This window comes from Gymnogyps californianus, chromosome 1, assembly GCF_018139145.2.
Source record: "Gymnogyps californianus isolate 813 chromosome 1, ASM1813914v2, whole genome shotgun sequence".
Classification (NCBI taxonomy): domain Eukaryota; kingdom Metazoa; phylum Chordata; class Aves; order Accipitriformes; family Cathartidae; genus Gymnogyps; species Gymnogyps californianus.
This window is the reverse complement of record NC_059471.1, coordinates 33,220,781-33,242,617: the sequence shown is the minus strand read 5'-3', so window position 1 is coordinate 33,242,617 and position 21,837 is coordinate 33,220,781. Positions and strand designations below refer to the sequence as shown.

Genomic DNA, 21,837 nt, shown 5'->3' with positions numbered 1-21,837 from the left:
ATATCAACCACAAGTAACTCCTAACAGGCACTTTGGATGCAACCGCCCCATTTTGGGAGGTAAAAAAGTTTGCTAGCAATGGAAGCAGGCAGTTTCAGGCCTGTTGGCCTCAAAACTGACAGTGATTGACAGGGTTTAATTTATTAGTACAGATGCAGCCGTGGGGGAGTGAAGCACAATACTGGATTCGGGGGCTGAAAAACTCTGAAGAGCTGTCATGGGAAAATACTGACTCCGCTGCCAGTAACGTGCTAGGAGGGGACAGTGCATGACTGCGGAAATCAGTCCACGTGGCAGATGCTTTCTGTGGGTCCTCAGATATACAGCTTTACATTTCACAACTATTCTTCAAGCAGAGTCCTTTCTTAAAAGCTGTTACGTAAAAGCATATACTTGAAGCTCAACAAGTACACATAAAATGCACAAACATGAATTTGCTAGGTGTTCCACTGAGAACAGTGTAATTTAGGGATTTAGAGTTGGCACCCTGCACTCACAAGCTACTTGTAGATTAGGGAATCCACAGGCATTTCTTATCGTTTGGGACTAAATGCGTGTGCTGCCCACATTCCCACTTGGGTTAGACAACGGGGTGGATATAAAAGCCAGAGTGAGCCTAGGTTCCTCTGGCCTAGGTAGGAGTTTCCATGCTCTAATAGAGTCACCAGCCTTGAGACCCAAGAAGCAGAAAGCTCCCACAGTTGACTCCAGCATGCAACTGTGGAAGATCTGAAGACCCACAACTGATCTCATTGCAGGACCTGAGGTCTAAAATCCTGTGCAGAATAAGGTCTTTAACTTTGTCATTTGGTCTTAACTCCTGTCACATCTACAAGGCAAACAGAAGAGCCAGTCCTGAAAAGGATTCCTCCTTAGGGACATGAATAAGGATATGGACTCAGGCCCCAGCATCTTCCTCCACCCAGGAGTCGCACAGCACCGCTTGCTAAGGTTTTCATTTGAGACTGTATTCCTCTCAGAACAAAGATGTAAAGAAAATAATTTTTCTGCCTACACATAAAGTTCTTGGCTTTAAGTCTGTTTTACAGACTAACATTAAAAATGCATCAATTAAGAAGGCTCCTTATAATCTTCATTACTCCTTCCCAATGAAACCAGTGGCAGTCAATTCTTTTGCTTTAATTGATGGATATTGAAATGCCAGGATACAGAAAAATATACTGGCTTTTATGCCACTGCTTTTGGAAAAAAAGCAGCACAATACTTTTGCGTATGTCATAAATCTATTTATTGCTCTTGACAATTTTTAAAAGATAATGGCCAGTCTTATTACTACCGAAAACAAGACAGCTCCTGAACTCCTTGTTTTCTCAAGCTACAGTATCTCCAGCATTACAATTCTGCTCTAATGAACGTCCACAAGTATGCTAAGGGCCATTCAAAAACAGTAATAAAAAATAAAGAATCCCAAGCCAGGTAAATCATTATAGCCATTTCAAAGAGGAGACAACATGAGTAGTCACTAAGACAACAGAAGTAGCATCTAGTGCTGAATGACATGGACACATCAGCTTCCAAATTCATTGCCAGTAAGCAATGATAAAGTAATATTTCACCATTTTCTTCCAATACAGCTGAAAAACTAAGAACCATGCATAATGCATACATAATGTTAGTTTCACACATCTGCCCAGAAGTTTCACGATGGTTTTTGAACAATAGCAGGACTCCTCCTCTCAAAAACAGAACCAAAACCCAAACCTGAATTTCATTCAAGACGCATCTTTTTGCAGCATCCCACAAGCATACCTACACTTCTCCCCACTTCAACATATTTAGTTGGCTAAGCGTAACAACTTCCTCAACTTTTGCAGAAATTAAGATCAGTTGCTTAACACTACCGAAGCCTACCCACAAGAAAAGCTGCCCTTCGTTTCAGTAAGGCTCATGGTGAGTGTGTTCTTACTGATGCCCTTGCTCCTTCCTCAGCAAGGGCTCTGCCTTGTGCATTGTCGTATGCATCCTGGTCAGGCACTTGCTATGACCCACAAGCCAGGCTGGCTAGTACTAGGGCCATTGCTGCTCCTCTGTCACGTGGTCTAACAAAATCAAATGTTAAAATAGAAGAAATTCCAGAAGTCGACGCAAAGGTCGATGAGATTGCTGTCCATATATGCAGGTTTCCCATAGATTCTGTGTTGGGAGATGGAGAAAGAGACTTTAAAGGGAGGTGTAATTGGGATTTTCACTAATGAAAATCATTTGCTAAAGTGGGAATGAAGCTGGGGGACCGATAATGCCATTTGTGAAAATAATCCCACCAAAGGTACATATTTCAGAATTAAGCCATTAAGAAAGTTGCAAGCAGCCTGAGTGGGGATACCAATGGCTTTTGCTGGTATACAGTTATACATGCCTCCTGTGATGGATGCACTCGACATCCCCTCCTGTTTGCAGAGATTTACCACAGCAAGAAGTTTACAAGGTTTACATAAGTTCAGAAGGCTACAAGCAACTGCCATGTTTCCCACAGCCGGGCCATGACAAGGGGCAAGGTAGTAAAAACATCTCCATCTGTCAGCAACAAACATGCCCTCAACTCTACATGGATTCTGGTTCTCCTGTGCCTCAACTCTAACCACACAAATAACTCTAACCGCACAAATCCTTCCAGTAGCCACATACCAAGCTTAATGCAGTGTTCACAGACTTTACTGGGAGTAATGCACAAGCATACTAAGGAGGGCTTGGACAAATCTAATGATAGTGATCAAAACTGTGCTATCTGTGGCTGGTAGGCTTTCTTGTCTGCAAGTTCTTGAGCATGTGTTCCTGTTCTTGAGGATAAGAACAAAAAATGTGACACTAGTTCATTTTAGGTATAAGGCTTCAAGAAAGTATAAAAATAGGTTAAAAAAAAAAGGCAACTTTCTCAGCAGAATTATTTTCATCACTTCCCACCCACACCCAAAACTAATCTTTCCTGTCAACCCACTTGCTTTTTTTGTTTTCCTGACTGGATGAAATAATACAGCTAGGCTATTTTTTCCTCCCACCAACTCATCCAATATTCTTGGAAGTTATTTCAGACATCAAGTTTCATTTATTATCTAAAGTAATAAGCATAAATCCAGTTTTAAGGAAAATGCAGTTTTGTATAAGTCTATTGCATAGATCTTCCATTCTGTGTGCTCCATCTGCATGTGCAATCTGCTTCTGTATTTTCAGCCAGCTTGCATGGGCAGATTAATGCGTACAATTAGAAAGCAACCTCACAGGCGTTCAATAAACTGCCTTCATTATTACACTCAAGAGAGTCCCTTTGGATGTCTATAAAAGCCTAGTTTTCTGCCTGTTAGCTAAATAATTGACAACGCTTAAAATAATCAGGAGCAAATGAACAAAACGAAGACCATTGTGGTGAAAAGAAGCAAACAAAAGATTCTCAAGGCTGCAAACCCTTTTTGTGCGAGCTCTCTTTCATTCTCTCTAGCATCCTATATTAAAAGTCTGGTCAGGTTTACATTTGCACTTCTGTGGGGAAAATTTGTTACCAGCCTGCTGTTTGAACCACACATCATAGGGGACTGAAAACTGGCAAGGACACTAGTATTTACCCTGTAAAAATAGATAAATAAATAAAAATTCTGTTTCGATTCAGGTTTTATTTTCTTGCATTTTATAACTTTTGAGAAAACTGCTTTGGCAGGCAAGTGTATATCAGCTTGGTACGGTGAATCTCCTGCATTGTGTTTGGAATATGCACTTAGAGGCACTCTGGCAAATTCTGTTTCCAGCTCCAAATTCTGAGCAGAATATATTGAGTGCACACATGTACCCGAGTGCAGCAGTGCCAGGAATTTTTACAGGAATACAACCTTCACAAAAACAGAGGCACGAATATGTAACAAAGGGAAGGATTAAGTGATACAACAGCCATCATGTACTATTAAAAAGTAACCCTATGTTCTAGACTGCTTTTCCCATTACATAAATAGGTAGACGGCTATTAGAAAAGCAGTGGACCACATCCAACACTACAGTTTCTGGGAAGTCGAATCCAAATTAAATAAAAGCACCTTACTAGAGAGCTGGGCTAAAACCATATGGTGAGACACGCTACGGTTTGGGCACAGATTCATACAGTCTGCACAGCAAGCCACAGAGAAAAGCAGGTCATGAGGTAGCCATCCCTCATTACTGTTTAAATGACAATTTTTGTGTCCCAACTAAAGAGAGATGTCCTGAAAAGTCCTGGGCCAGCCATCTAACTTCTTCTTCGTTCCCATTTGGAAAGATGAACACTCAGTCCTTTCCTCACAAGGATTAGCAATTGCAAAGTATGGACTACACAAGCATTCATTACCTTTTAACGCACTCTGACAGAAACGCAGTCTCTACCACAGGCCATCAATATAAAATGCATCCAAGACACCATTACTCAGAAGGAAGGACTCCATTTCATGTGTAAGTAGTTTCAAGTAGAAAAGTGCACACGTACTCCTTATTTTCTAGATCTGGCATCTGCAGAGGCCGAACCACAGTGACGCTATCATCAATAAATCCCTCAAGTGCTTCTCCTCTGTTAGCATGAAGTGTAGCAATCCTGCCATGCAGCAACTCCCCCAGCCCAGAGTCTGCTCCTGTGTGCTTTTCAGGCTTTTTATACACAGCTACTTTAGGAGATACCTTGTGAGTTTTGTCCATTTTAGTCACCTAATAGAGCTTGAGTCCACCCGGGTCAGAGGAGATGCTAATCCCAAAAGAGAGAGGCTTGCAGACTTTTCCACAGCACTCTGCATGCGTGTCTAGACCTCATTCTCACAAGACACTAACACATACTCAAGCAACTGTGGTAACAGATACAGTTGACTTTCAAGGGCCAGTTGTACACAAAGAAGCTAACAAGGCTTTCAAGAGATAGGAAATAACTGTATTCTGCAGACAGTGGACAAGGTTGCAGACCATTTTTCCTTTTGGCATTCACTTACTTCATCTTACACCCTTTGAAAGGGGATTTCAGTGAGAAGTTCTTATTTTTAATAGTGACAGGAATTTAATCAGAACAATGAACTTCTGGGCAGCATCATACTTTATTGTCAGAGTATGTTAATGACATGAGAATCTTAAGTGCCTTTCCTTATCAAATAGAAGCAGCACTTCATACAGGAGAGGTACTGATTGGGCTGTACCCCGTGGAGGCTGATACAGCTAGAGGTGGTGATCAATTTTAAAAGGTTTCCCAGCTAATGAGACTGCTGGTAGGCATTGATCTCCTCAGGAAAATTGTGATGTTGCAGCTACAGATGCTTATAGAGGACAGACTAACAAGGCAGCTTATCTTTTGAAATGGCTCCACAGGCCATGACTTTGCAGAGGTCATTGCTTTATATGCAGCGCATGACCTTCCTTCCCCCCTTTCCCAGCAAGCAGGGAAGGAGATCAAAATACTCCAGCAGAGACAGTGAGGAAAGGGGCACAACCTCATACTTGTTCTCTTCGCCTCTAGTCATAGGGTCTTAGATGATGGAAGTAATGAGTCACTCATTTTTGCATATTAGGCAAAAGCAAGTCTTTAAATACCAAGTACTTTTATGCAAACATGTCTCTAATAACCGGCAGTACTTCAGTGGAGTTACTTTACAAGATCTGAGATGTCGCACAGTATCTTTCCCTTACTCCTGGATGTTGTGCTCCATAATGCCAATGTATCTTAGCAATGCAACCTCAACAACATCCAGTGGTAAAGACTTCTCTTCCTCTGCCCACCAGAGGATTCCTTCAGACCAGGGAAGGCACTAGTGTCACTCTGTACAGCACGGGAGGTTTTTGCTTAACCAAAATTGCATTCACTGTAGGTAGGTTTTCAGCTCGCTGCCTCCAGGTGCAGTATCTACAGGGTCCTCCTGGTGCATGTTCAATACATAGTACATACAAATAATCTTCTGATAGTTGAACATAATCTTGAGCAATGGAGCTCAACAGTCCATCTTTACCTTCAGTTGCATCAGTCAGTTTGGTTTCCTAAGATGACACCAGCTGAATGCTCACAAGGCTTTCCTAAACCAGCGGACAGAATGGCTGCCAGCCAGTCTCCTTCTCAGTGCCCATGCAGCCTGAGCTCCTGCACCAGCTGAGGACCAACCGACTGCCCACATGAAGGTGTTTCAGAGGTTTTGGGCTTGCTTTTGACAGAACCAAGCTTACTTTTAATGGAAAAAGTGCTGATCAGCAGAATTAATTTCACCCTAAGCAAAAAAAGGTACAGACAGGGAAGGTGAGGGAAAGGAAGAGATATGTCTCTTATTGAGTATAACTGAATAAGCCTTAAGATAAAAAATCAGACTAAATGGGAAGATAAGAACCCTGACAATCCCCTCAGGAAAAAGCAAGTCCCATAACTGAGGACCCTGCACTGAAAACATCTGATGAGGTTGTTGTTGAGTTAGGCTCAAAGAGCATGAAGGTGTCTAGTCTGTCAGAAACAGGCAGAGATCTACAGCTGTGCAGGGTCTTCAGAAATCCTGAGGAATCAAGGTGTGTGGGGGGCAGAAATCCACACCAGGAGAAACAGAGGACAAACAGCAGGCACAATACCAATATCTAGAGACAAACATTGGCAATGTATTTAAGGAAAGAGCTATACCTAAAGCCAAATGGGAAGAAATAAAAGGAAAAAGACAAGAAGGGCTGAGATCAGTGAGAAAGCACTAAAATGTCTATACAGTAGAGAACAGAGTCTGGGCAAATGATGAAGGAACTGGAGCTACTAGCACAGGACAAAAGTGACTCCTTTAAAGGTCACAGAGGAAGAAAGAGCAATCAATCATGCTAAGAATACAGGTGAGTAATTTCAGGAGCCAAAGATAAAAAAGGTAAAGGTGACTAAACAGCATTGTGTATTAATTATGTGGATCAGTTAATTAATTTGGATCAGTTAAAAATAAATAAGTAGGGTAGAGTGAACTGGCAAGGCAGGAACTTCACTGCCAATGGAATTAATTATGTCAGGAGCTAAGCCATATCTAAATCTGACATTAAGGAGGTATTCTTGGGAAACAGGTCTTCACAGCAGATCTCTACATTTAAGCTGTAGGACTATGCTAAATATAGGAAGTCCTCATTATTTCCATGTGGGTTATATTTCTTTACTAGTCACTAAAATAAATGGGTGGAGATGTAATTTAGATCCTGTTTCGATAATTAGTCTTGGATTGAATGATCACATATTGATTCAGTTAGAGAAAGAAAGCACAAAGTCGTTCTATAATTCACAGTTTTCATTTCAAAGTGTATGTTTTGAGAAGCTAAGAGAAATCTGCTGAACCAAATTTCTCACAGAATAAGGTATGGAGGAGGCTTGGAATATTTCACAGAATCACAGAGTGGTTGCGGTTGGAAGGGACCTCTGGAGGTCATCTCGTCCAACCCCTTGCTCAAGCAGGGCCACCTAGAGCCAGTTGCCCAGAACTTTCTAATATCTCCAAGGATGGAGACTCCACAACCTCCCTGGGCAACCTGTGCCCATATTCAGTCACTCTCACCATAAAAAAGTGTTTCCTGATGTTCAGGAGGAACCTCCTGTGTGCCCATTGTTTGTGCCCATTGCCTCTTGCCCTGAAGTCAAAAGTTTCAAGTCAAAAGTGAAAAAACAGCTACAGAAGCCAAACCCTTCCTGAGCCCCAAACCAGACAAAAGCAAACAAATAAAAAAAACCCCAAAACCCAAAACCAGAAGGACAAGCAGATGAGGAATTTTAGGTAATAAGTTTCAAATTTTACTTACAAATATTGATCTTCAAGGAACATCTCTCTTCTTTGCATTTCTTGTTGCCTTTTTTTAAATTCAAGTCTCTCTGCCTACAACATTAAAAACAGGAAAACATACTTGAGATTTCCAGTAAGCCAGAAACAAACATTGATTGTTTCAATTCAAGTATTTCAATATTCTGTTTTTTAAAACAACTATAGCAGCAGTTGGGTACAGAAGTGACCCAGTCTCAAATTTAAAAGTATTCACACATGACCAAACAGCTCCTAGTCAAGAGACCACTCTGAAATAGAAAACCGCACTGTGCTCCCGGCAGACCCATCTATCCTCACAAAGGGCCTCATGAGCCTTCACAGTTCTCATGCCACAGCACTGTTGGCACTGATGCAACGTTGGTCCTAGTAAGAAGGTAGAGGACGCGAACCACCGCACCAAAGCAGATGATAGTCTTGTAGCACTGAAAGCACAGTGACACGAGTACATGTAGCTCTGCACATAGACCCGTGGCCTTCAGGAGCATTAGGTACTGGCCAGTTGAATACATGCTAAGACGGATGAACGTGGGAGACATTTGTACTTAACCGGTGTTATTCTGCCTCAGATACCACGCCCAGTGCAAGAGTCAAGCAAATCCTTGACACATAAAACTCCTCTGGAAATCTGGATACCACACAAGTGATTAAGTCCTTTAATATAAAATTGCACATAATTTCCAGTGGAAGTGTCATCTAAGCTGCCCCACCCCCCAAATTCAAGTAGAATAAAACATTAAAATAAAGCAGAAACTAGAGAACTTGCTGCAACAGCAATATGTAGCTCAAGCTAAATTCCAGTCAAAAGGAGGCCAGCCAAATTTTTTTCTGACACGCCGGCTATAGGTAGGTCCAGTGGGAAGAGCAGTCAAAAGGCAGTTCAGTGTATTAAAAGCACAAATTAGAAGTGCCAAGCCAGGATTTCAGCCCTGCTATATTTTGAGCACAAGCTCCCACGCTGCAGTTGGTGGGGGGATGCTCCAACAAGAGCTCCCACCCGAGGTTCACAACGACTAGCATGTTGAGCAAACTGCAACCTCGGACTGTCACTCTGCTCATCGCCCACCCTCAAAATGAAAAAAAGTAATCGTTTGGTAACCCAGCAACCAGACATTGCTCTAAACAAAGTGCCCTGGAAATTTCAGACAATACCTTGCAGAGATGAGAAGGGAGCTGTAGGTGGGAATGGCCTGTTTGGTCAGAGCCCCACATCAGGGAGAGGACACTGTACCTGGGTGGAGGTATTGTGCAAGGCCAGGTAGAAGGGGTGGGGGGTGTAAGGGGGAAAGTGGTGTTAAGAACAGGGCTGTAACCCCCACCTCCATCGTTTTCTTCCTGTCCTGCAATCAATAACATTTCAGAAAAATTACAATTCTACTGGCAGTAACTCAATTACTTTGCCTTCAGTGATTTCAGTGTGGGTATTTTTTAATTGGATAAAGAATGACTGTCTGGAAGAGATTTGCAAAACAAGTGCAAATTCCTCCTCGGCATGTATTGGATTAAGAAAAAAAATCCTGTCAGATGTCTGCAGATAGGAAAAGAGCCACTATGTTGTGCAACGATATAAACTGTTGGAAGGCAAATGACTTAGAAGTTATTATTTGGAAAAAGGCAATGGGAAAATAAACAAAAGGAGGAAGACAAATCTCTGAATAAGATGTCCCATTGCTCAGTCATTTGACATGCTGAGACAGTGGTAGAATGTATGAAGTACTGATGCAATTAAAAAAAATAATCAGACTAAAGTAAGGAATATGACCGCACAGTATAGGTAAATTTTGATAGTGTTCAAGGGATATCTTGTTTGCTCCTAACCCCTCCACCCAGAGACAGATGATTTTTTAGGCAAAAGACTCCCACCCACCTACGCAACTTAACAATTTACAAGGAAAGAAAGGAAAGAGGAAGAAAGGAAATCTGATGGCATCTATTATTGTTAAAGGTGATGCTGATACCCTCAAGACACCAGTAATAGCTCCCAGGCTTTTCCCCACCATTGCTCAACACTGCAAACTGATGCCTTCACCTCTGAAAAAGCATTTGACATGGGATCCACCATCACATTGCAAGGCTCCTGAAAGTTCAAATCCAAAGCTCACCAGAGCTGCTGCGGTCTAGCTCCTAGCTAGAACAACACAGTGATATTAACTTTGATGAATACAATCCTTCAATATCACCCCCGTCTCCCACTAGATAAAAAAGAAGGAAATATCCTACAGCTATTCTAGACACCAGAATGGTGCCTGAAGAAAACTCCAATTGAAATTATTTACTTGTGGCTGGTGTGACTACTTTTTACTCTGGAGGTTTACCCTGGGACCCCTGGTTAGGACGTGTACAAATGACAGGCAACGGGACTGGGACATTCTCTAGCTAATGACAACCTATCAATAGACATTGCCAAAGCACTCCACATTTGGCACTGTCTTCAAAAACAAAGCCAAGAGTGGAACAGCTGTGATATTGAAGGTAAACATGTTGAAAAGCATTAGCAGAAGGTCTGTAAAGTGCCTGGTTTTAACGAATTCCCAAAAAAGGCCATTCATGCTGATTAACACAGTCAAATTAAAGAGCACATGATTTGATAAAGAATAAAATTAAATTACAGCTTATTCTAAATAGGATAGTTTCTAAAGATGGCAGGACTTACTATGTAATGTAAGAGCAAAAGAAAGTTGCACGCAGTAGAATCACACTGAGCCTTTTCACTTCAAATCATTTGAATCTCTTAATATTTAGTCAAAATTTAGAATATACAAGGAAAGGCTAAAGGCTGGGTAACAGGAGCAGAGATTGAATGACAGGAAACAGAAATATCCAGTGCACTGAAGTTATGCTATTTTGTGTGCAGCACAAATGCAGAAAGCTTAAAAACCAGGAAGCCAAGTATCAGCCACTTGTTTATTTCCTTGGGAACTTTGACAGTCCTTTCACCCAAAAGACACAAAGGAAGTTATGGTTCAGTCTGGTCAAAATCTGTGATGTGAAGGGCTGCACAAAGGATACCCAACTGCAGATGCTGACTACTAATGAGTAAATAATAATAATGCTACTTCCCATGTACTCCCACACTTTCTGCCGATCAGACACGCATCTGAAATAGGGACATATAGGGAAATAGGAAATAGGGACTCCCCTGCTAACCTTACAAAGTCTCTCCAAAATTATTTCAGTGAGCACTCAGAGACCACTAGCTTAGAAAAATATCCAAACTCATGCAGCCCAGGGTTATCCCATGAACAACTCAAAGCAGTCCCAGGGCAGGCTGCCTGGCATGGAGCACACGGGATCCCAAATCCCATTCACTGCTACACAGGGAGACTCAAGTACCAATTCACACAAACTAGTCCTGTGGAACGCAGGATGGGGGGGAAGGATGCACCTTTCTTCTCTCTGAGAGCTGAAGAGAGACAAGGTAGATGCCAAGAGCGTTGGCATTCCAGCACCTGACCTCATGGTTAATTAAAGAACGACAGAGACAGGCAGGTGGAATCGTACAGATGGTAAGGCAGACCTTCCACATTTGGGTACTGCTTTGGCAGACACCCAGTGTTCTCTTGGTCACAAAGATAACAGGAGAGTGGATACTGCTTTTCTCTGCAAAACCAGCATTAAAGCAATAACATAAACAGATCCTACGTTCATAAACAGCACTGGCTTACAGTACATCGTCCTTACAATCAAGGAAGAACTGAGCTGAGTACCAGCATTCATTCTAGTCATCGTGCATTAGTCTGTAGTGCTTCACCATTCACGTTTGTTGGCAAAGTAGCTCTCCAGCTGTGAAAGTTTCAGAGCCCCTGCTGATAAAGCTGGCTAGCCATTATCTCCTTTCAGACTGTCAGACAATTTGCTTTTTATTGAATGAATAATAACCTTGAGCAAAAGAAGGACTGGCCAGCAAGAAAAGAAGGCTTGTGAATTTGCAGAAAGACATGCTCTCAGCTGATGCTCTGCAGGTGCAGTTGTCTACAAATCTATCACTTCAAAAAAAAAAAGTTCCTCTCCTGCAGTAACCAGGGCCCAATGTTGGTCATACAGTACTAGTTCTTTAGGATCCCTTTCCTGTCATCCTCAGCTGTCGGGAGCCTTTCATCTGCAGACAGGGTGAGATAGCCAAATCAACACCTTTTAGTGGCTTTCCAGCATGCTTTTCTTAAACACAGAGTTGAATTTTTAATATATAAACAACTTCCAAGCAGAAACCTTCATCAGCTCAATCACTATTGTGGAAGACAACTCAAATAAACAAATTCAAATTAAGAGTTCCCTTTCATGCTCCTCTGTTTTGTTTGTTTGCTTTGTGGGTATATATTTATTCAAATTAAACAGTCTGTTTGGCAAAGATGTTTGCCATGATGTTGCATTCTCCTTTAGAAGAAGCTGATAGTTACAGTTTTACTATCTACAACATCTATAAAGATTTTATAATCTGTAGGAGTGAAGGTAAGGAAATTAAAAAGCATGAAAACAAAACTGATACTTCAATATATTTCCTAGGTGTAACTATAAATTATAGCAGTCTTGCAACATTTTTTGTGTCCAATGCCCACGGGCAAACAACATATAATTAATAGGTGAATAAAGTATAATTAATCCCCTTTCTACTATTGCCATCATCACTGCTTCTGGAGCTATACATAAGCTGGTAACTGTTAATGACATTTTCATGTGACAGTATTTATTGCCCCCGTGAGCTATTGCATATGGGCTTATCCCCAAAGAGTAACGCTAACCACTGAAAGACAGGGAACAGACTAACCCTTACCTAGAGGCAATTAAGGCTATTTTTGTTTATGCATGCCCTTGTACACCATCCAGTAGTGATGATTTTTTAATTAACTCTCAGCATTCGGCTTCTCCACAGAAGATCATTTTTACTGTTGTGGAGATAAAACTTGCAAACCTGAATTCTCCCTTTCTCTCATTATTACTGTGCACATCAGTATCATGCTCCCCTTCTTTTCTTTTTTCATTTAAATTCCATGTTACTTCCTCAAGCGAGTGCTACTTGGTTTCCACCAAGGAGACATGAATGAATTTTTACTAAGTTTTATGGAGCACACAGGATGAGAAGATGCTTTGTGAAAATAACTGGAAAAAACAAATGCACGCAAAATAAAACGGAAGATTTGAAAGTGAGCTATCATTGGTGTCAATATATGGCGAATATTAGAAGGAAAAGTGATCTTACATATTAGCTATACACTTGGGTGTGCAAGCTCCCAAGGGGCTGGAGGAGCATCTGAATTTCAGGGTGCGCTCAGCACAATGCAGATAGACTACACTGACCTTTTCATGATCTGGATGCCTTTTCCACTATGACAGGCTGGATTTTCTTGTATTCTTCCCATGTGTACAGCAGGCAATTATGGATTTCTATAAGGTCTTTGGGCCATCTGCCACAATCGAACCTTACAGGGAAAGCTCATGCCAAAGTGAACTATATAACCTGTATACACAATATTAATCCTGACCCTAGTGTTCTCCGTTTTTGCTGACTCTTCAGGATGGAGGCAACTGAAAGGCTGGAGTTTCTGAAGAGCCAAAGGAACGCTCAAACCCCAAAGAACAGCAGGTCAGGCATCCTTCAGTCAGCTACGAAGAGGAGGAGGACTGGACTTCCCAACGCCTTGATGTAATCCAGGGCTACCATTTAATTTAATTAGCCTGTTCCATGTACTTCAGCAAAATCAAGCATCAAGACATGAACTTTGTTATATGGCTCCAACTCTACAGTAACCATGTTTACCTTTTCTCTCTGAATTGCTTTCTTTTTCAGGATTTCAGCTTCTTCAGCTGCCTTTTTTGCTTTTACATATTTTTCTCTCTTGTACTGTATGACAAACATAGAAAATTATTTTATGTATATATGTATACAAAGAACACATAAGGTAACTTGACTCCTGTACTGCACATCTTTCAAACTTAAAGTGTGTTTGAGGAAAGTTTCCAGAATTTTTTCTTAAAATGAGGCACTGAATAAAGCAAGCTGTGCACCAGCTACTCCAATATTGGCTTTACAAAGACTGAGAAATCTAGGACTGATAAATGGGCATCCATGCAAGGAATCACACAGCTGACTGATAACTTACAAGCATTTATACCTTTGATAACAGGAACAACATTTCTACATAAGCACTGGAAGGGGTGGTACATTGATCAATTAGTCAAAGTGTATGCAGCATGCTGGAAGATACAGCAAAGCATAGAAGTGGCTTTCCAACTGTACCCGTTATCATTTTAGATATTATCTGCGATACAGGTTGCTACATATTTATAGGCAGATTTCTCATTTTCTTTGGTGCAGAACATTTGTTTCTAGTTTTCTTCTGCTTCCTTCAGGTTTCATGACTTTCTTTTGTCAAGCAGCTGTGGGTTCATTTTATAGCCATATGAAACACTTAAAGAAAAGCTTTTTTTTGACTTCTTAAAATAAACAAACAAATTTATTCTTCCTGACCTTTTGCTGGTATTTAGATTGCATGAGCATCATTTGCTGGTTTTGCCTTGCTTGAGCCTCTGATTCCTTTCCACCTTAAAAAAAAAAAAAAAAGTATAAATTGCATTTTGCATGAGCATTTTAAGTTCAAATGCCAGTCATTTCAGAACAGAGCAATATAACAGATTGGATGTATGCATATACAGGAAAATTTTCATAATTACAGTAGCTGTCTGCCATTAAAGAGAACAGATAGGAGACCTTTTTGATCATTTTATCCATCCATCAAAAGCACTAGCTTGTTATTTACAGAGCATCCACTGTATCACCCACTCTACCAGCAAATATGTCCTACAGTATATGATCAGTTTACTGAGGAACTATTCCATTTTCAGGAAATCAGTCATGCTTTGCAGGTGAGTCTTCATTTTCAGATCCAGCTCTCTCCACCTCTGCTCAGTTTGTCACACACACACACAGAGTCATAAATTTTATAACCAAAAAGTATCTTTTTTATCAAATTTAGGAGCTTGGAGTCTGCCAGCTCTAATGGGATGTTATCATTTGAGTATCTTCTAAGTAATGTCTTGGGGCTCGAGGAAGAATCCCCTTTCTGAAATGGAAATCAAAGCCTTTTCCCACAGACCTCATATTCATATCCAGGTAGCAGAAGGTGCCCTTTCCAAAGGCACAGGCTCTCTTTCGAGAACATCTAAAGCTCTGGCCGTAATGTTCAGCCTTCAATTAAAAAAAACCCCAACCAACCCACAAACAAAACAAACAAAAAAACCAACCACACAGAGAAAGTGATAATAGGTCTTAAGGGATGGAGGGAGTGGGTTTGATTCTATTATTCTGCTCTACTATTTTCCAAAGTATTTTCTTGCTTTGGGAAAGTCAATAATTCATTCCCTCAGTTGCAAAAAACAACAGCAGCCCTCACCCCATTCCGAGGATGAGGGCTGTATTTTCACCTAGTGTTTTTCTGAGAAGTTCCCCACTATGTGACTGTTAATTCTACAGAAGCAGCTGGACCGGTCTGTGCTACCTGAGGTGCCTGAAATGTAAGACAACTATACTAGATCTTTCAGGAGGGATCACTCTTCACTAAAAGTATCTTTCTCCGCTTACTAATGGAAGGTAACTAATCTTTAGGTGCTTTTGTGAGGTCCAGTGAATGGGAGATCAATTCCCTAAGTGTGGCAACATTTCTATGCACACTAATAACTCCATAAGATTAAGCTCTCAAGAAAGACTGGCCATACAGTATACAAGCAACAAGCTTACAGTAGCAATAAGCATACAGCTGGCATTGTAGAGTGTCTCCTCCCCAGGTCTAGGAAATAAAATTGCTACTAAACAAGTTTTGAAACCTTTTGGATGCTTGATCTTTCTTTCTTTCTAGCCTTTTATTGGCAACATTTAACACTCTTGTGTTCACTGTACTTTTCTGCATGTACTGCTGGACATCGGCTCTAAACAAGTATTTTTCTGATCATTATTAGCCGCTGCCTATTAGCCTTTCAGCCAGGTTTAATTCATTCAAGTTGGCTTGGCTGTAACGTGTCAAATGTTTCACTGAAGTCAGAGTATGTCATGACTGGCTTTATATAATATGATCAAAAAAGAGGCCATTGCATTTATCAGGCATGATTTATTGCTCCACTCATTGTTTACGGAGAAAGGTGGAACTTTGCATCCTTCATTGCTCTCATCCCGCCATGGTAACTGAAAGTTTGCCAGTCAAATATTACAGAATTGAAATCCAGAATACTTATTTCCCTATGGAAAGCATGAGTGTTAAGAAACTTCAACTTTAAGAATTCTCTGGTGATTTGGACTAGACGTGTAGCCTCTTAAAATCACTCTGAGAAAATAACATAGGATACTTTTTTACCTTAATGAGTACCTACAGTTGCAAAATTAGAGACGCCACTTATATTTTTTTTCTCCTTCCTTGAGCTCTCTTCTGTTCCAAATTTGTTCCTGTGGGAACGATAAGATCTAATAATCTTTGCACCTTACCTCTTTTCAGAGGCACTGAACATAGTGCATGTGTCTCAGTCTCCAGGGGTCTTTCTAAGTGGCAGCTAGACAGTGACTGAAGAGCTCATATAACCTCCTTGAATTCTTTCAGCTTTTTCTTGCTTTTTTTTTTTCTCTTACTTTGCTCCTTTCCCAAGGAAGTTTTTAAATGCAGTGGGACCAGAAGCAGCTAATACTCCCCACACTCAGTCACTGCAGGTTTGCCACCGCATCCCCAGTCATGCAGCCAGCCTGCACACATTCTGCATAGACACCACGCACCAAAGTTCTGTTTTCAGGTTTCACTTTCTTCAGCAAAAAGCTTTGTGGTCCTCTTGGGACAGAAGCATGTCTTCTAGGAACTGATCACAGGCAAGAAGCAGCTAGTCTGTATGAACTCACAAAGAGCATGTCTGGCCACACAACTGCACATGATGGTGGGAATACAGGGCATTACACCAACTTGCAAAGGTAGGTTCACAACTGCAAACAACTGGGACTCAGGCTGCAGGGCAAAACAAGCATGTGGGACCAGTACCACCTTGACCACAAAAACAAATCTGGATTGGAGTCAGTTCAAATTCCTCCATCTCCCACCTGGTATCTATTTTTATACACAGTACACAATGCCAAACTTATCCTGTGTAGCATGGCAAAGAAAGAACTTAGTTCCCAGATCAAGGCAGACAATACCCTGCACTGTGTACCCCAAATTCTCCTATGACAGCCAAGGGAAGGAAGTGCAGCTCTAGATTTACAAAACTAATAAAGGCATCATCATAATCATTCACTTTGTCAGAATGAATTTTGTCCTATTTCTATTAGTGCAGTTCCTCAAGGTCATCCCATTCTTGCTGTGCAGTATCCTCATCATGTTCTATACGGATGATGCTTTCAAGTTTTGTCTTGTCAGCAAGTTTCATCAGCTCTCTCCTACCTTTTGTGCCAAAGACATTAAAGAAAGATAATAAAACAACATAGGTCTGAAGGCTGGTACTTGAAAAGCACTTCTAATAGTCTTCCTCTTGCTTCAGCACAACCTGCAGTCCTATTCTCTGTACAAGATTGGGGGTGGGTTGGGGGGTTTTTTGTCTTTTTTTGGGGGGTCTTTTTTTTTTTTGGTCTTTTTTTTTTTAACTAACTCCCAAATAGCACTAAATTAAATGTTTTATAGTGGTTACAGTTGAAGAGATCTCCTATGGTTTCTCTCACCTGTCTAGAAAAAAAGTTGGTTATCTTATCACACACATCAGTTCAGTTCAGGGTGACTCAAGTTCCTGTAGCTTTTTATCCCATTTTTCATTTACCCATCTCTGCTGTTATTTTTATAAAATTGGTAATACAGAGCCCCATGCACATTTAGCCTGCAAATGCCTGAAGCTGCAGGGATCACTTTTGCCTCTTCAAGAGCCAGCAGTCAGGAAAGCACAGGTACTGGCCCCTAACACAGAGGAGTTTTCTTATGGGTAACTGGAGGGTCTCTGACGCACGCTGTCCATCTGCACGCTAATGCCAAGTGTGCACCCCCTCAGAGACATCAACCACAGACAATGTCACCAGCAGGAGGGATAATCTACCTATTTTTCCCCAAATGTTAGTATAGATTTTCTACACTGATCTTGACAGATTCCTTGAGTGACAATCTATGCTGTCTTGTCTCAGAAACATCTTCATTGCCATGACCATCAAAAAGCACAGAGCACGTACAGTAGGCTCATGTTAGCCCTTGTTGACACTGAATCCCTTTAATAAGTAGCATGTGAGAAAAAGTGAAAAATGTTTCATGCCCTGGAAAATAAAATTTTGCAATTCATAATAGCTGATTTACATGTCTTACCCAGTCTCTGTGGAACCATCTTAATTGGCCCTGGCCTGTGCTCTTCCTTCCACCGCTTCAGGTCGTCTAGCTCTTTATTAGCAACTGAGCAGGTACAAAAATAAAAAAATATATTGAAGTTAGAGGCAATACTAAAAAGCAGGCAATATCGCTAATTGTATGTAACCCTGCAGACCCATCCAGGAACAGACAAACTTGTTCTCAAGGGGTGCAGACACCCCCAGGAGGTTACGCAGTCACTGCAATGATCAGCTAACAAGGCAAACATTTTGCCTAACTCAAGACTGTATGGTAAGCAAACCCTAGGACTCAACTCCAAAAGCAAAACAAAAAAAAGCTAAGGGACTGCTAATAGACTGCTTTTTAACCCCTGGGAACCTGTAGGTAAATGCCACAGTATTTACTCCTGCAGGTAAAGCAGAAGTTGTTACGATTAAGATGTTATTGCTGCATGGAGGGAAATACTTGTGGTGTAATGCTCCCCAGCAGGGAAATGAAGAATAAGTAATTTTCCCTCCCAACCACATGCTCCCTAAATAAAGACAAGAGGAATGCATGATTCAGCTTCAAAATAAGACACTTCAACATAGGTGTCCACATGTGAGATGGGTGGCAAGTTCCCAGTGTAGCTGGTGGAAGTCTAGTCAATACAGCCAGGGGCACCAGCCATATGCTCTGAGGCCCTATTTCTGCCAATATCCAAGGCAGAAATACTTGGCATGCTTCAGACCTTGGATGCCGGTGGCACAAAGTGAAAACAGGTCTTTGTTAGAGCAGCAGCACCTTTGCTGTTAGCATCAGAGTCAGCTCGAAGATGATCTGCTTTTATTCCTCCTTCCAGAAGATTACGGTTTGGTTCAGAAGTCCATTTTCTTGCAACCAAAGGAAACCCAACCCCACACCAGCCTGCTGGTGAAGCATTTCAGCCAAACTCACAACGTTTCAGAAGAAAGGATTTAATTGCACTGTTTACTTGAGGGCTCAAAACGTGAGGAGTGCTGACTGACACTCCTTCAGCTTTCATATCTTGCACAAATAAACAGGTAGGAGTGTAGGACTGCAGTGCTTGGTCACCTCTGCATACAGAATTTCTTTCACGACCAACTCTTGCTGTAACTTTGCCAATGAAACCTTTTTAACACATGCCTAATCTTTCTGGTAGAGGTTCAGGGTGTTCCCGCTTAGCTACTTTCACTCACGAGACTCAAAGCCAAGCAAAAGTGAACTTATATCCACAGATATTTTCCATCTAAAATGATCTTTCCCAGCTTCATTAAAAGAGCCACCTACAATCCTTAAAAGGAGATTCAAGAACCAACAGTGGTTCTAGTTGCTTTAGTCTCCACACGAGAGTATTTTCAAAAATATTTCTTACTTATATTTTTCTTCTCACTCCCCCTAACACAGAGAGCATTCAAAGTTGGGTTCCCCAATCTGAATTCAATCCTGCAGAAGTGGGATAGAGCTAATTCCAGCTGAGTCTTTAGAAGCCAGCTTGAACACCTCCAGTGCTGAAATTACCAAAAACCTTTTCCTGAACAAGACTTAGTCTGCATGAAGTTTAGTCAGATGAGAACTTAATCTTAAGAAAAGCCTACACGATGATGGAGAATGCTCACAGCACTGATTTTACTGTCACAGCTGCACATATAAAAGCATTGTAAAAATGAGGATAAAAGTTGCAAGGCCAATAAAACGCACAAACCCCTAAACTTATTCAAGTAGAAATAATGTATTACTGTATTAGACAACTCAACTTACTTTGCTGCAACTGGTTTCTTCTGGTTTCATTTGGAGTTATCAAGACATACGGGCTGACACTAAAATGAAAGAAAACACTCTCTTATTTTTTCTGTCTACGGAAAACCAGGACTCGAAGGGGGTTCCTTCATCAGGAAGGTGTCCTGGTTTCGGCTGGGACAGAGTTAATACTAGTTTTCATACGAAGTTGTTTGCTACAACAGCAGAAAACTGTTGTTTTCCCAGCTATGCTCCCTCCCAGCTTCTTGCACACCTGCTTGCTGGCAGAGCATGGGAAACTGAAAAATCCTTGGCTTAAGATAAGCGCTACTTAGCAACAACTAAAACATCAGAGTGTTATCAACATTATTTTCACACTAAATCCAAAACACAGCACTGTACCAGCTACTAAAAAGAAAGTTAACTCTGTCCCAGCCGAAACCAGGACAACTGCTGACCTCAAATCTCAGCCATTTCAAAATGTTCCACGTGGTAAACAACTATTTCCACAGCTTGCTCAAGCACAGAGGAAGACCATTGTCTACTGGGAAGAGCACTGGTGCTGGCAGTCCCACCCCATACCCTGAGGGCACCAAGCACCTCATGGATTTAGGCAGTCTGCCCAAGAGTTGTCCAAGGAGCGTGCAAAATCATACTGTTTGTGATGGACCCAGGTGCCTTGCTCTCAGCCCGAGCCTCAGTTTCCTTGTCAGCCTTGTGTGTGTCAGGCACCACGAATTCCTTGGGCATATTTATCTTGCTGTCATGCCTAAGGTGCGACTCACTGAATCAGGACAAAGGCCCTGTTTTGCTGGACTTAATTCAAAATGCAGTTGCTGTCTCAAGGAGCTATCAATCTAACGTGACAGCAAAGAAGCAGGACAGGGTTCAGAGTGTATTAGAGACTCGAGGTGATCAAAAGAGTGATGAAAACATGTCAGTTCCATTTGGAGAAAACAAAGGGTTTTATCTACACAGTGTATTGCGTGGGTACGAGTTTACACTGTTCCCGCTCAGCGGAAGCTGAGCCACGGGGGTGCAGGTTTATCAGAAATGCACTAAGCAGCAGCTGGCTCCACATATCAGAGTAAGCTCACATCTCTCTGTAGCATTCGGCAGGGTTTTATCTGCACGCGTGGGCACAAATATTTTATCTGACTTCATTGTGGGGAAGGCCAAAGGAGAAGAGCAGAAAACAAAGAATAATGAGAGGCGAAGGCTGAGGCTCTTAAAAGAGGAAAGGGCCACAGGGGGTGGCTAGAGGACAAGCTAGGAAGCAGAGAGAGCACAGTTGGCTGTGAAAAAGTAATGAGAGAATGAGGCCCGAGACTAAGGCTAAAAAGGGGAATGAAAATCATGCAAAGAGATCAAAGTGCAAAAAGCTGCCTGCTGCCGTATCACTGTAATTCAAGGTTTGAGAAGGAAAGTATTTATATCCAATTACCTCTTTCTCTTTGAAGACTTATTCTAGGAGGATGTGGATTAATTTATGAGATTAAACTAGTAAAGATAGAGCTGTGAGCTTTAATGGTGCCATTTAATATGATCGTTTCCCTTCCTGCCAGCTTACTCTGGTGCTCATGAGATTGTTCTTCACCTTTCCGCTGAATCCCAGACCCTCAAAGACAGGAGCTAAGAGAGCAGCAATGCTCCTCTGGCATTCACGGCACAATCGCAACAGTTACTTGAAAGAAGTTTCAACAACCCATCTTGCTTATGGCATAACATTCCCCATCAGTGATGGTTTTTCAGATTTTTCTTTATTTGACTGAGTAGTAGCATTTACAATTTATCCCAAACTGCCTTTTACAAGCTGCTGTACAGTTTATCAGTTTCAAGAATTTTTTTTATTAGTTTTTCTTGGCTGTTTCACATATTAAGATCATATTTCTCTCAAGTTCATACACAAAAATTATTAAGTACCTTTTACACTCCCCTCCCTTTGTCAGTGAAAAAAATGGCTGGAATTGTGAGTTGCAAGGCTACATATTTCCCCCCCAAAACATCAGTGCACCTCAGACATGCCA

At 41.4% G+C, this 21,837-nt stretch overlaps 1 protein-coding gene across 1 annotated transcript in view; it reads right to left on the bottom strand.

Moving 5' to 3' along the window:
- Window positions 1-21,837, bottom strand: part of EPSTI1 (epithelial stromal interaction 1) — a 54,746-nt gene that overhangs the window by 24,783 nt on the left and 8,126 nt on the right. The window contains exons 2-6 of the mRNA XM_050908571.1: window positions 19,832-19,890; window positions 18,071-18,154; window positions 14,230-14,303; window positions 13,519-13,602; window positions 7,747-7,820 (exon numbers count right to left, since the gene is read on the bottom strand). Coding sequence (XP_050764528.1) covers window positions 7,747-7,820; window positions 13,519-13,602; window positions 14,230-14,303; window positions 18,071-18,154; window positions 19,832-19,890 — 375 coding nt within the window. The remainder of the gene's footprint in view (window positions 1-7,746; window positions 7,821-13,518; window positions 13,603-14,229; window positions 14,304-18,070; window positions 18,155-19,831; window positions 19,891-21,837) is intronic.